A 13866-nucleotide genomic window follows, 5' to 3' on the forward strand; every position below is an offset into this window, starting at 1 on the left:
TACAGTTGTACATAACGTTGGTTAGACCACATTTGGAGTACTGTGTGCAGTTCTGGTCACCACACTACGGGAAAGATGTGATTAAGCTAGAGAGGGTGCAGAAAAGATTCACATGGATGTTGCCTGGTTTGGAGGGCTTGAGTTATAGAGATTGGATAGGCTGGGTCTGCTTTCCCTGGAGCGAAGGAGGCTGAGAGGGGACATGATAGAGGTATATAAAATTATGAGAGGCATAGATAGGGTAGATAGCCAGAGTCTGTTTCCCATGGTAGGGGTGACTAAAACTAGAGGGCATAGATTTAAGGTGAGAGGGAGGAGGTTTAAAGGGGATCAAAGGGGTAAATTTTTCACACAAAGAATAGTGGGTATCTGGATTGAGCTGCCTGAGGAGGTGGTGGAGGCAGGAACAGTAGCAACATTTAAGAGGCATTTGGACAGGTACTTGAATGAGCAAGGCATCGAGGGATATGGAATTAATGCAGGCAGGTGGGATTAGTATAGATAGGCATTATGGTTGGCATGGGCGCGGTGGGCCGAAGGGCCTGTTTCTATGCTGTACGACTCTATGACTATGCTGAAAAAGCACCTCTAATGCCAGTGTGGATCGGGTGATGCCCTGTACTACGGGCTGAAAAGGCCAGCTCCTCTCTTCACTGCTCTGCACAACTATGCACCCAATAGGGGCCAGGCCTGTCATGATGTGAAGAGATGTCAACAGGATTCTTCCTCAGACTATGAGGATGCTGAGGACCTATGACAGGAAAGATGCATGGGAGGGCAGATGGTACTCAGGCTCTGCGCACAGGGCTAGCAGTGAGCTAGGGATGTACAGAAGTGGTTTATCAGACAAAGGCTGTCTGCTCCATAGGAACCGAAATTAGCTCTGCAAGCCACACATCACCCTCGTTCACCTGCTGTGCACCAGTCCACATCTGCAGCATCCCTGTGTAAACCTTTAGAGGCAGCAGCTGACTGAGCCAATGTCCATGTCACTGCATCCGTGGAGACGCTCATGAGTAATGGTGGCATGGCAATGATGTTATTGCACACGTTGGCTCTCCTGAAGGGCCAACGGTGTAAAGGGATGTGACACTGGCGCTACATGCTGGCACACATCATTCACACAGAGAAAAGGACACACATGTTGGTGAGGAACATTTAGTGAATGACGTATTTACATTGCTGTGACACCCGTGCATTCCCATTTGTGTCAGTGTGTTCTCTGTAAACCTCTGTAATACCTTTTATGGTCTATTTAAGTCTCACGTCCCGGAATGTGCAAATTTACAATTATTCACCCAGGTGTGGCACACCTACCAGAAGGAATATTACACTTGAGTGGGAGAAGAGGATCATAACTTCACAGGACACTGGGACACAGCAGGGTAAGTATGTGGCAGCAAAGTGGAAAGTGCTGGGGTAACTCAGCAGGTCAGGCAGCATCTGTAGAGAGAGAAGCAGAGTTAACTTTCAGGTCTGTGAACTTGGTCACTGTTAACTCTGCTTCTCTCTCCACAGATGCTGCCTGACCTGCTGGATTTCTGCAGCACTTTCTGCTTTGCTGCCAGATTTACAGCAGCCCCCACTCTTCAGCAGTCCGGTAAGTATTTCTTTGACAGCTGTCAGGAAGCAGGTGCTGGGGTGCTTAAAATAGGGCCCCAGCACCTGCTGCACAACTGTCAAAAACTCTGGCTGCGCCGAATGTCCCGCCGCACCCCGCGTAATATGGGGAGGGCGGCTGGGCGCTGTGATTCTAATGAGCCGCCGCGCGTAATATCGCGGGTGCTCGGCGGCCGCCGCTAAATGCGGGCACCCCGCTGAGTTGAAAGATCGCCGCCACGCAGCGCGCCGCCGAATAAAATTCAGCCCTGTATTTGTGGAATAAGCCGGACACTGTATTTGGGAAGTTTACTGCACACTGTATTTAAGGAATGTGCTGGACACTATTTGGAGAATGTGCTGGACACTGTATTTGGGGAATGCACCTGACACTGTATTTGGGAAGTTTACTGGACACTGTATTTAAGGAATGTGTTGGACACTATTTGGAGAATGTGCTGGACACTGTATTTGGGAAATTTACTGGACCCTGTATTTGGAGAGTTTACTGGACACTCTATTTGGGGAATGTCCTGGACATGGAATAAGCTGGACACTATTTGGGATAAAAACAAGAAATGCTGGAACCACTCAGCAGGTCTGGCAGCATCTGTGGAAAGAGAAGCAGAGTTAACGTTTCGGGTCAGTGACCTTTCATCGGAACTGACAAATATTAGAAAAGTCACAGGTTATAAGCAAGTGAGGTGGGGGTGGGGCAAGAGATAACAAAGGAGGTCTAGATTGGACCAGGCCACATAGCTGACCAAAAGGTCACGGAGCAAAGGCAAACAATATGTTAATGGTGTGTTGAAAGACAAAGCATTAGTACAGATTAGGTGTTAATACACTGAATATTGAACAGCAGCAAGTGCAAACCTGAAAAAAAACAGTGGGTAAGTAAACTGAACAAAGATGAAATGAAATAAATGCAAAAAAAAGATTGTAAAAAATGTAAAAAAAGAATGTAAAAAAAAGGAAGAAAAAATAACTAAAAATGAAAGTAAAATGGGGGGCTGTCATGCTCTGAAATTATTGAACTCAATGTTCAGACCGGCAGGCTGTAGTGTGCCTAATCGGTAAATGAGATGCTGTTCCTCGAGTTATCTGGACACTGTATTTGGAGAATGTACTGGACACTGTATTTGGAGAATGTACTGGACACTGTATTTGGGGAATAAGCCGGACACTGTATTTGGGAAGTTATCTGGACACTGTATTTGAGGAATATGCTGGAAACTGTATTTGGAGAATGTGCTGGACACTGTATTTGGAGAATGTGCTGGACACTGTATTATGGGGTTGATTGGAGACTGTATTCGGGAAATAAGCCAAACACTATATTTGTGGAAGGTGCTGGACACTGTATTTGGGGAGTCTACTGGCACTGTATTTGGGGAATGTGCTGGACATTGTATTTGGAGAATGTACTGGACACTGTATTTGGGGAATAAGCCGGACACTGTATTTGGGAAGTTATCTGGTCACTGTATTTGAGGAATATGCTGGATACTGTATTTGGAGAATGTGCTGGACACTGTATTTGGGCAATGTGCTGGACACTGTATTACGGGTTTGAGTGGAGACTGTATTCGGGGAATAAGCCAAACACTATATTTGTGGAAGGTGCTGGACACTGTATTTGGGGAGTCTACTGGGCACTGTATTTGGGGAATGTGCTGGACGTTGTATTTGGAGAATGTGCTAGACACTATATTTGAGGAATATACTGGACACTGTATTTGAGACATTTACTGGGCACAACATTTGGAGAATGTACTGGACACTGTATTTCGGGTGTTTACTGGTCACTTTATTCAGGAATGTGCTTGACACTCTATTTGGACAATGTGCCAGATACTGTGTTTGGGGATTTTACTGGACATTGTATTTGGGAAGTGTCCTGGACACTGTATTTTGGGAATGTGCTGGACACTGTCTTTGGAGAATGTGCCGGACACTGTATTTGGGAAATGTACCAGACTCTTTATTTGGGAAATGTACCAGACTCTTTATTTGGGAAGTTTACTGGACACTGTATTTGCAGAATATACTGGACACTATATCTGAGGAGTTTACTGGACACTGTATTTGGGGAATGTACTGGGCATTGTATTTGGGAATTTGCTGCACACTGTAGTTGGAGAAGGTGCTGGACACTTAATTTGGGGAGTTTACTGGACACTGTATTTGCAGAATATACTGGACACTATATCTGAGGAGTTTACTGGACACTGTATTTGGGGAATGTGCCAGACACTGTATTAGGGACGTTTACTGGACACTGTATTTGGGGAATGTACTGGGCACTGTATTTGGGAATTTGCTGCACACTGTAGTTGGAGAAGGTGCTGGACACTTAATTTGTGGAGTTTACTGGACACTGTATTTGGGTATATGCTGAACACTGTATTTGAGGAATGTTCTGGACCCCTGTATTTGGGGAATTAATGGACACTGTATTTTGGGGATGTGCTGGATACTGTATTTGCCTCAGTAGGGGGTCTGTTGTACGCTCTGCCTCAACTGCAAATTTGGAAGGATTCCGCTAATGTGCAGAGTGAATCAAAACCCCCAACTGTCACAAACACCGAAGCAGCAACAACAGCTGAAAGTGCAGAGCTGCCGGGAAATCACATGTGCGAGGGGGTGGGTTGAGTACATTGAGAGTCGCTAGCGTGTGTCTGAGAGAGAGAGAGAGAGAGAGATGAGGACATGTATTTAAGGAGCTGCCGAGCAATGTGCGCTGAGAAAGGTGATGTGAGCTGTCCTTGAGATCAATACTTTTAAGCCCAGGAGTAAAAGCCAACATCTGCTCCCTATGAAGAAGTCAGCTTTTTTCTACAAACCCCAGGTAATTCATAACTCGCCCTGCAGATCCTTGTGCGGATTTTTAGTGGGAAACTTTGTTAAATTTAATGTAAAAATAAAATTAAAAATAAAGGCAGCAAAGGGATTCAGTTGGGACTGAGTCCACCTGGAATCCTGGGCAGATACAGGTCGATTGTCTGATTGGGATTATTCTTTGTAAATGTTCTGCTTGGACAGTGTCCATCTTCTCAATCCTACTTTCACTTTCTCTCGTTAGTGCCAGTGGGTTTTTACCCTGTGCCGCTGTTCTCGTCTTTTTTTTCCTGCATAACTTTCCGTTTTGGATCAGTGGCAGTATTTGGAGATCTGGCATTTTAAAATACAGTGTTTCTTCTGCACCTTCTTTTCTGGTGAATTTTTTCTTTTGCTCCTTCGCTGCTGAGGTCCAATTTAACTGCTACACATCAGGCCCTGAGGCAAGAGCCAGGTGAGACTTTGGCTTGTGGATCATGCATAGCCTCGCAGGTAATGAAGGTAATCTGTCTGCAGCACCCGGGTCGGTGCCTGTACTTTAATACCCCCCACTTCACTGCCCTGTTACCACCCCCCCCCCCGCCCCCACCGCGCTCTCCCCCACCCACAATGAACCTCACCCCCCCCCCCCCCCCCCCAAGCCTTGCGTCTCCTGGGTAACCACAGGAAGAAACACTTTAGGAACAAATAACTCGTCAGAAATCACCTAGCAGAAAGTGACTGTAGTATGTAAAGAGCTGACAGAAGCAAAGGGAAAGCGTCAAAAGTTGCAGCAAACTCTGCTGGTGCATATTGTGCTTGTTGAGTGCTGTCTGTATGATTAGATTAGAGATACAGCACTGAAACAGGCCCTTCAGCCCACCGAGTCTGTGCCGACCATCAACCACCCATTTGTACTAATCCTACACTAATCCCATATTCCTACCACATCCCCACCTATCCCTATACTTCTCTACCACCTACCTATACTGGGGACAATATATAATGGCCAATTTACCTATCAACCTGCAAGTCTTGGGCATGTGGGAGGAAACCCACGCAGACACAGGGAGAACTTGCAAACTCCACACAGGCAGTACCCAGAATTGAACCCAGGCTGGAGTTGTGAGGCTGCGGTGCTAACCACTGCGCCACTGTGCCACCCTATGAATTTGAGAACCTTGCCTTAAAGCCCCTGGCATCTTCAACTTCATAGTAATATGAGCTGATGGAGAAAGTGTGGATCCCACTTGCATTGCTGTGAAAATGATAACATGTAAATACATTACTGCACTTTATCCTATTTTTCCAAGTAAATATCATTTTCTTTGCTCCTTCCTCTCTCATCCAAATCAAGGGCGAGATGAGGATTTTTTTTTTTACGCAGTGAGTTATGATCTGGAATGTACTGCCTGAAACGCTGTTGGAAACTGATTCATTATTAACTTTCAAAAGGGAATTGGATCTATACATAGAATTACATAGAATTTACAGCACAGAAACAGGCCATTCAGCCCATCTGATCGATTCCTGCCACTGTTTATGCTCCAGTCCTCTCCTTCTAACCCGATCTGCATATCTTTTGATTTCTTTATCTCTCATGTATTTATTCAGCTTCTCCTTAAAAGCATCTATGCTATTCACAACTCGTCCATGTGATCGCAAACTCGAACGCCTGTCCAGGTAAAGAAGTTTCTCCTGAGTTCCCTATTGGATTTATTAGTGACTATCTTTTACTTATCGCCCCTAGTTTTGGACTCCCCCACAAGCGGAAACATCTCTAACTATCCTATCAATCCTACTCATAATTTTAAAGACCTCTATCAGGTCACCCTCAGCCTTCTGTTTTCTCGAGAAAAGAGCCCCAACCTGTTAAGTCTTCCCTGATACTTGAAAAGGAAACATCTGATGGGCTACAAGGAGAGTGAACGGGGAGTGGGACTAACTGGATAGCTCTTTCAAACAGCCAGCACAGGCATGATGAGCACAATAGCCTCCTGTGCTGTATCTTTCTATGATTTTCCTTTCTACCTGGCTGCATGTGTGAGGCCTGCATTCATTTGCTTAATACCAGCATAATGCCAATATGCATGATGTTGCAATCTTGACATGAAAGGGGAAGAGACACAAATCATTCAGCTCAACAGATCCATGCTGGTATTTATGCTCCATTCCAGCATCTTCCCACCTTAACTTCATCTCAGCTTATCAATATATCCCTCTAATCCTTTCTCCCTCATACTTATCTAGCTTCCCCTTAAATGCTTATATGTTTGCTTTTAGGTTGGGGACTCACTCCATGTGTGAGTTTCTTTGGGCCGCCCTTCCCTTCAAAGAGACTGGGCAGGAGCTGGTTAACGTGTTCCCAACCTTTCGTCTTGAACTGGCTGTCAGAAATGTTGATCTGGCCTCAGATTTAAAACTTGTTTCCCCCATTCATTCAGGAAGGCCCCTGAGCTATTCAGTCTGTAATTGGAAATTTGAGATCAGTCTTTTGCTGCTTAATGGCCTCAATTATTCCAGGACTATGAAAATGAAACAGTCAGCTGGGGTCCCACTTCTAATCATTGTCCAATGATTCTGGGTGCAAAAGTGAATGTGATAGACTTTTATCTTCAACAGCTGAGACGGTAGATCACACAGAACAACAATCTGCATTTATCTAACACCTGTAATACTGTAAAATGTTCCAAGGCACTTAAGAGGAAACTGTTAACAATATCAGCCAGCATGGCATGGGAGGCTAGCAACGGAAGTTGGATGGCCAGCGATTTGTTGGGAATAGGGTTGAGAGAGTTTTCGGTGGTTGTCATGGACATGAAGAGGGCAGGAGAGGAGATAATAGAGAAACTAGAGGAAGATGTAAGTTCAGGGCTGGGTTGGGGGCAGGGGGACCTTGAGGGAAGTTTGTTTGGGAGAGATAAGGGAAAGGAGGAAGTGGCAGCTGGTCACAGTCTTAGCGACAAAGAAGTTCATGAGCTCCTCATGCTTGTTGTCGGAGGTGAGTTTTCAGGAGACAGGAGAGAGGGGTTTAAGAAGATGAATAGTCATTTCAATGGATAGAAAATCAAGCAGGTTCAATAAAGACTGAGCAATTCACTCTGCCAGATTACCTGTCAGGAAAGACTGAATAGGCTGGGGCTCTTTTCTCTAGAAAAGAGAAGGCTAAGGAGTGAACTGCTAAAGATCTTTAAGATTGATAGAGTAAACATAGAAAAGATGTTTCCACTTATGGATAAACCAAAACGAGGGGCCATAAATATAAGATAATCACTAATAAATCCAATAGGGAATTCAGGAGAAACTTCTTTACCCAGGGAGTGGTTGGAATGTGGCACCTGCTACCACCAGGCATGGTTGAGGTGAATGGCATAGATGCATTTAAGGGGAAGCAAGATAAGCACATGAGGGAGAAAGAAATAGAAGGTTATGGTGATGGGGTTAGAAGAGGAGGGGTGGGAGGAGGCTCCTGTGGAGCGTTTGGGCCAAATGATCTGTTTCAGTACTAAACATGTTATCTAATGTAATTCCATGAATGCAGGAATTGAGGAGACAAGTCAAGAATCATATTTCCTTAGTGTAAAAGTTTCACTTACATACTTACTAATAGACACAGGGGAATGATATGTAAGTTATTGTAGGATTTGAAATTCCTTTTGCTTTTTATTTGCTCGGTAAGAATGAATGTCAGTGTTCATAATGTAACACTTCTGGATAGTCAACTTTAATTGTAAAGTACACCCAGATCAGCTACAGCATGGCCAGGTGATCGAGAAAACTTTCTGTGTTCTACCACTAAAACACACCTTAACTGCAACCTCAGAAAAAGATCCCTATTGCTTCATTTCTGAGATGTTATGTGTAGAATATGTGTTCAAGACAATTGGGCCTGTGACCCAAAAAAAGTGTGCATGTCCCCATTTTTGTTTTATGTTTGTCATTTCCATTTAAGGTGAAGTTGCCATGTCAATGTTTCCACTTAAGGGGAAGCTAGATAAACACATGAGGGAGAAGGGAATGGAAGGTTATGGCGCTAGGGTTGAAGGAAGGTGGGGGGAGGCTCATGCACAGCGTAAACAACAGCATGGAGAAGCTGGACCGATTGGCCTGTTTCTGCGCTCCACGTTCTATGAAATTACCAGCCGCCGGCTGTGACGATGAAAATCTATTTCAGTATGTGGAAACACCATACCTGGTGTGAGGAGCAAGTTCAGATGTGACCACCCCCCGCCCCCCAACTTCGTAGTCACATCCTCTGATGACAATTGCTGCTTCAGCTTTTGCATTGAAAGTAGCCTCATAGGGAAGGCAGCAGAACTTACACTCCAGAGGGAGTCAGCGCAAGAGGAAGAGAGAAAATAAACCATGCCCAACCACTTCATCATCTAGCAAGAAATAGTCATTATCCCGAGACGATGTTCCCTGCCTCCCTTCTCTGGAAAACATTCCCAGCCGCTGTGTGATATCGATGTGTTTTAAATTATTCTATGTGTGGCAAAGATGCATAAGTGGTCAGAGCCTAAAACAGCACTGCATTATTTTTTTCAAAGTTTGGGGTTTAAGACTTTTTTTCTCAGCAGTAAAATCTAAAGTTTAAGCATTATACTTTGCCTCCTAGTGAGAATGGCACCATGTTTTAATCGCTGGATCCGGAGTTCAGATCCAACTCTTGCTGGGGCACAAGGATTCTGTTTCTGCAAGCTGTAGGTTTACTAATTGAAATGGGTTTGAACGGTCTCATCTCAGCTCATAGTGGTGTGTGACAACAACAAGAACATGCCCACAGTTTTGACGCAAAATTAGCAGTCTTACCCAGGGAAGACGTGTACTGGAAGTGGAAATGTTAACATAAGTGGGGTAGGAATCTTTCGTTGAGGTCGTGGTTAAGGTGTGTTTGAGTGGTAGATTAGAGAAAACTTTCTCCACCATCTGGCTATGCTTTAGCTGATTGGGGTGTGGTTTATAATCAAAGTTGACTGCCCAAAGGTGTTACATTATGAATACTGATATTGTTCCTCATTGAGCAAATAAAAAGCAAAAGTAATTTAAAATCCTACAATAACTAATCACACCCATGTGCATCATCCCCCTTTGTTTAATAGTATGTATAGAGGAGAGACTTCTTTGCTGTTTATTGCAATAAGGACATTTAATTCTTGACTTGTCTCCTGAATCCTTGCTTTCATAGCATTACATAGAATGTACAGCACAGAAACAGGCCATTCAGCCCAACTGGCTATGCTCCATATAGTCTCCAAATGTTTATGCACCACATGGGCCTCCCATCTTTATCTAATTCATATTGATATATCGCTCGTGCTTATCTAGCTTCCCCTTAATTGCATCTATGATATTCATGGCCCCTAATTTTGACCCTCCCTACAAGTGGAAGCATGTTCACTATGTCTGTCCAGTCAAACCCCTTCATAATTTTAAAAACCTCTAACCTTCTGTGTTACTTCTGATGAAGTGAATGAAAAACGAATACAGGTTAAAGGGGCAGCAGCACTGTCTTAAAGGGCATTTGTTGTAATCTTCAGATAGGGATCAATCCATGCCATCAATCCATGTCATGGAGTGATCAACATCAGAAATCCCAATCCAGTAGTGCCCTCCTGCCCATCAAGGATAATAATTATGTATTGTCCCAGTTCACATAACACCAAAGAAAAATGGAGCAACGGCTAGAATTCAATACATTGGCATCAATGATGGACTGTTGCAGCAAGATCTATTATTGCACAATTTCTTTATGACACAATTGTTGGAATAAGTTGCAAGTAATCCTTTATAAGAAGCATAATATTCTGAATTTCTCTATCCCAGTTACAGTTTATTATTACAGTTTAGAATGAAAGGTCTTTCATTTCTATATCACATTTCACATCCTCAGGGCATCCCAAAACACTCCACAACCAATTAAATACTTTTGCAGTGTAATCATTGTTGTCTTAAAGGCATGCACAGTCACAAGAAGCATAGAATAAATGACCTTAATCTGATATGCTCGTATGGGTTGAGGAATAATTGTTGACCAGGTCACTGGAAAATTCCCCATTTCCTTCAAATTGTGCTGTGGGATCATTTATATCTACCTAAACAGGCACCCTGTGCCTTGGTTTAACATTGCATCCAGAAAACAGAACCTCTGACAATGCAGCACTCTCTCAGCACTGCACTGAAGCATCACTTTAGATTGTATGCTGATGTCCTGCAGTGGGATTGTGAACCCACAGCCTTTTAATTCAAAGAGCAAGAGTGCTACTATTGAGCCAAACTGATGCATATTTAGTGGGATGGTACTTAGTATTCCCAATGACTCAGCAAGTTTATCCACTGTTGTAGTTCACATTTTGTGTGGGTGCTGGAGGGCACTTAATCCCTATAAAACTATTCGAGACCTTCATAGGGGGCGGAATGGCAAAGGGAAAAAGGCTTTTTCTCACTTATAAGGACTACTTTATTCCCAAGCAATTTTGTACCTAATTGTAGCTAATTATTTTAATTCCAAAGCTCACAACTTATTGTCTTTATAAAATCACAACTATTTATAATCCCACTTCTCAAGCCTACCACCACCACCGCCGCCCCCCACCCTACCCCTACCCCCTCTCACCCTACCCCCACCCCCTCTCACCCCCACACAACCTTTTACTCCAGTTCCTGAGATTTTAGTTGGGGAAATTGGGAGAAAAGACATTAGGAAATGAATATATAGTTTGATCTCTACTTGAAAACATACAGAATCTTGTAACAGTTGCATCATCCTCAGATTGGTTTCTATTATTTTATTTATTTAGAGATACAGCACTGAAACAGGCCCTTCGGCCCACCAAGTCTGTGCCGACCAACAACCACCCATTTATACTAACCCTACAGTAATCCCATATTCCCTACCACCTACCTACACTAGGGGCAATTTACAATGGCCAATTTACCTATCAACGTGCAAGTCTTTGGCTGTGGGAGGAAACCGGAGCACCCGGCGAAAATCCACACAGTCACAAGGAGAACTTGCAAACTCCGCACAGGCAGCACCCAGAATCGAACCCAGGTCCCTGGAGCTGTGAGGCTGTGGTGCTAACCACTGCACCACTGTGCCGCCCTTTCTATTTATTCAATGCCTTTAGCGTAAATAAATTCCTCAAAAGCTACCCACAGCGTAAGTGTATGGAAAATAGGCATCGAGCCAGGACATTAAAGATTAAGAGGGGTAACTGCAAGCTTGGTTTGAGATGGTTTTGAGGATATTTTAAGAGAGAGAGAATTCTAGAGACTGGGACCCAGGCAGCCACCATTGATGAGGCAAAGGTACAGGCAATGCACAAGAGTTTGGGGTCAGAAGAACAGAGTGTTTGGCTGAAGGATATAGGAGATTATGGAAATGGGGATGGGGGAGTGGGCTCCGATATGGATGATGTTACTCTCTAACACAATTTCACACTCTCTAAATATGTGCTATCCAACATTATATGTTGCTCTGTATTGATTTTCTAAAGAAAAACTAGCTAGCAGAACTATCTTTATCATTCTCCTTTCTGTTCTATCTACTCCCCTCTGTGTAACTCATTACTGATTGATTGCAAGTAAAATCCAAGGAATAATTGAGTAATTAATATTTAAGTGTTAATTATTAACTTGATATTAATAAAAGGATTCCTAAAACATTCAGCTTCACTGTTACTACATAGCCTAGTTAACAGGTCCGTCATCTAACAATGATTTGGATGGAACCCATTTAGTCCTAACATCGGGGTCTCGAAGCCTGCGGGAAAATCCAGCCTGAGGTGAGGAGCTTTGGGAAGCAGAGGTCCAAAGTGACCTGTTCCTCCCAAGCATGCTACACTCACCATATATGTCCAAAATACTCAAATACAGTATCCCAAAATATTACTTTCTGGAAAAAGAGCTTATTGGACAAAAGTCCAGCCCTATCACATTGTCAACACAAGAGCAAAATGGGCAAAAGCCCAGTCCTATCTTGCCAGTTACAGAAAGACCTGATCACAGATCCATCCTCTCCATACTATCAGTAAGAGAACAACAAATGGGCACAAATTCAGCTTTAGCATAGAGCTAACAGGAAATGAGCAAATGGACATAATCCTAATTGTACCGCGCTATGAGCAAGCGACTGGCAATAATCAAGGCCATATTGGAATGCACTGATGGAAAACAAAATCCATTGGGATAAAACTTTATCCAAAGCACATTATTGGCCAATTCAAACTAAAAACTTTCATAGTGTATGACTTTGACTAGTACAGTGCCATAACAACCAGATTGTTAGGCACCAACTTGTCTGGTTTATGACTGAGCTGTAATAGCACTGTTTGATGAGGAAGCCCCCTTCTTGCCTTAGTTATGCAAGTTATATTTCCAAGCATTGAACGGGAATTTTGGATGCTTCAAATTCAATTATGGAGACCAATTGAGAGCATAGCCAAAGTGACCTTTTCCTACTTATCCACTGACAGCTGGGCGCTATCAAATAAGTGCTGACCCTCACTGGCCAACACAGAAGGGCTGCATTGCAAACTCCCGAAGCTGATGGGTACATCGGGATGCAACGGAAACCCCTCAGCAGGTTTAAGCACTGATAGGGCCCCCTGTCATTGGGACATGAAGCCTCTGGCTCCAATGGTTCCCCTGGCCTGCTGCCGGAGGGCACCTTGATTGAGCTGGTCGCTTCAGCACACAGTGGCGGGGGAGGGGGGCGGGGAGGCGGGGCGGGGTGGGGGGGAACACTCCAACTGGTGAAATACCAGGGCCAGCTCAAAATGGTCCCCAAATGGAGTGGGCAGTCGACTCGGTTCCCAGCCTGCCCCTAGGAAGGTCCCCCAGCAGCGGGAATGTGTCAGGACAGCTCTCCCCTATTTTCCCAGACAAGGCCATACCCGCCCCCCCCACCGCCCCAACCCCACCCATCTCCAACCCCGTCTCTACGGGGCCAGAAAAATCCAGCCCCTCATGTCTGGGTCTGTTGCTGGACTAACGGATAAGCCAGAATTTAACGAGAAGGTGGTGACCCCGCCCAATGGTCGGAAAGTCAGTGCAAGACCGCCTCCGTTGGCCCTGGAAGCCATGACACTATTCTGCGTCACTAAGGCAATTACTGGCCTGGGATCTGGCTTCCGCCCCTCTGAGGCAGGATGTCCCGCCTCCAAGAGCTGCTGGCCAATCAGAGGGCGGGCAGTTGGGTTGGGGCTCGCCGGGGCCAATTAGCCAGGCCCCGGAGGTGGGGAGGGGTGGCGGGATCGATTGCAAGGGCAGGGGAGGTCTTCCATTACTTAGCCACTTAATGGCCTCAAAAGGGCGGCACAGTGGCGCAGTGGTTAGCACCGCAGCCTCACAGCTCCAGCGACCCGGGTTCAATTCTGGGTACTGCCTGTGCGGAGTTTGCAAGGTCTCCCTGTGACCGCATAGGTTTTCGTCGGGTGTTTCGGT

The 13866-nt window shown here is 44.7% G+C and overlaps 1 protein-coding gene across 2 annotated transcripts in view; it reads left to right on the forward strand.

Annotated features, from left to right (window-relative positions):
- The first annotated feature begins 4259 nt into the window (after positions 1-4259).
- LOC137383956 (serine-rich adhesin for platelets-like) overlaps positions 4260-13866 on the forward strand; it is a 51150-nt gene continuing 41543 nt past the window's right edge. For both annotated transcript variants that reach the window (XM_068057396.1, XM_068057397.1), the window contains exon 1: positions 4260-4450. In XM_068057396.1, coding sequence (XP_067913497.1) covers positions 4418-4450 — 33 coding nt within the window. In that variant the 5' untranslated portion in view covers positions 4260-4417. The remainder of the gene's footprint in view (positions 4451-13866) is intronic.

Source organism: Heterodontus francisci, chromosome 25 (genome assembly GCF_036365525.1).
Source record: "Heterodontus francisci isolate sHetFra1 chromosome 25, sHetFra1.hap1, whole genome shotgun sequence".
NCBI lineage: Eukaryota > Metazoa > Chordata > Chondrichthyes > Heterodontiformes > Heterodontidae > Heterodontus > Heterodontus francisci.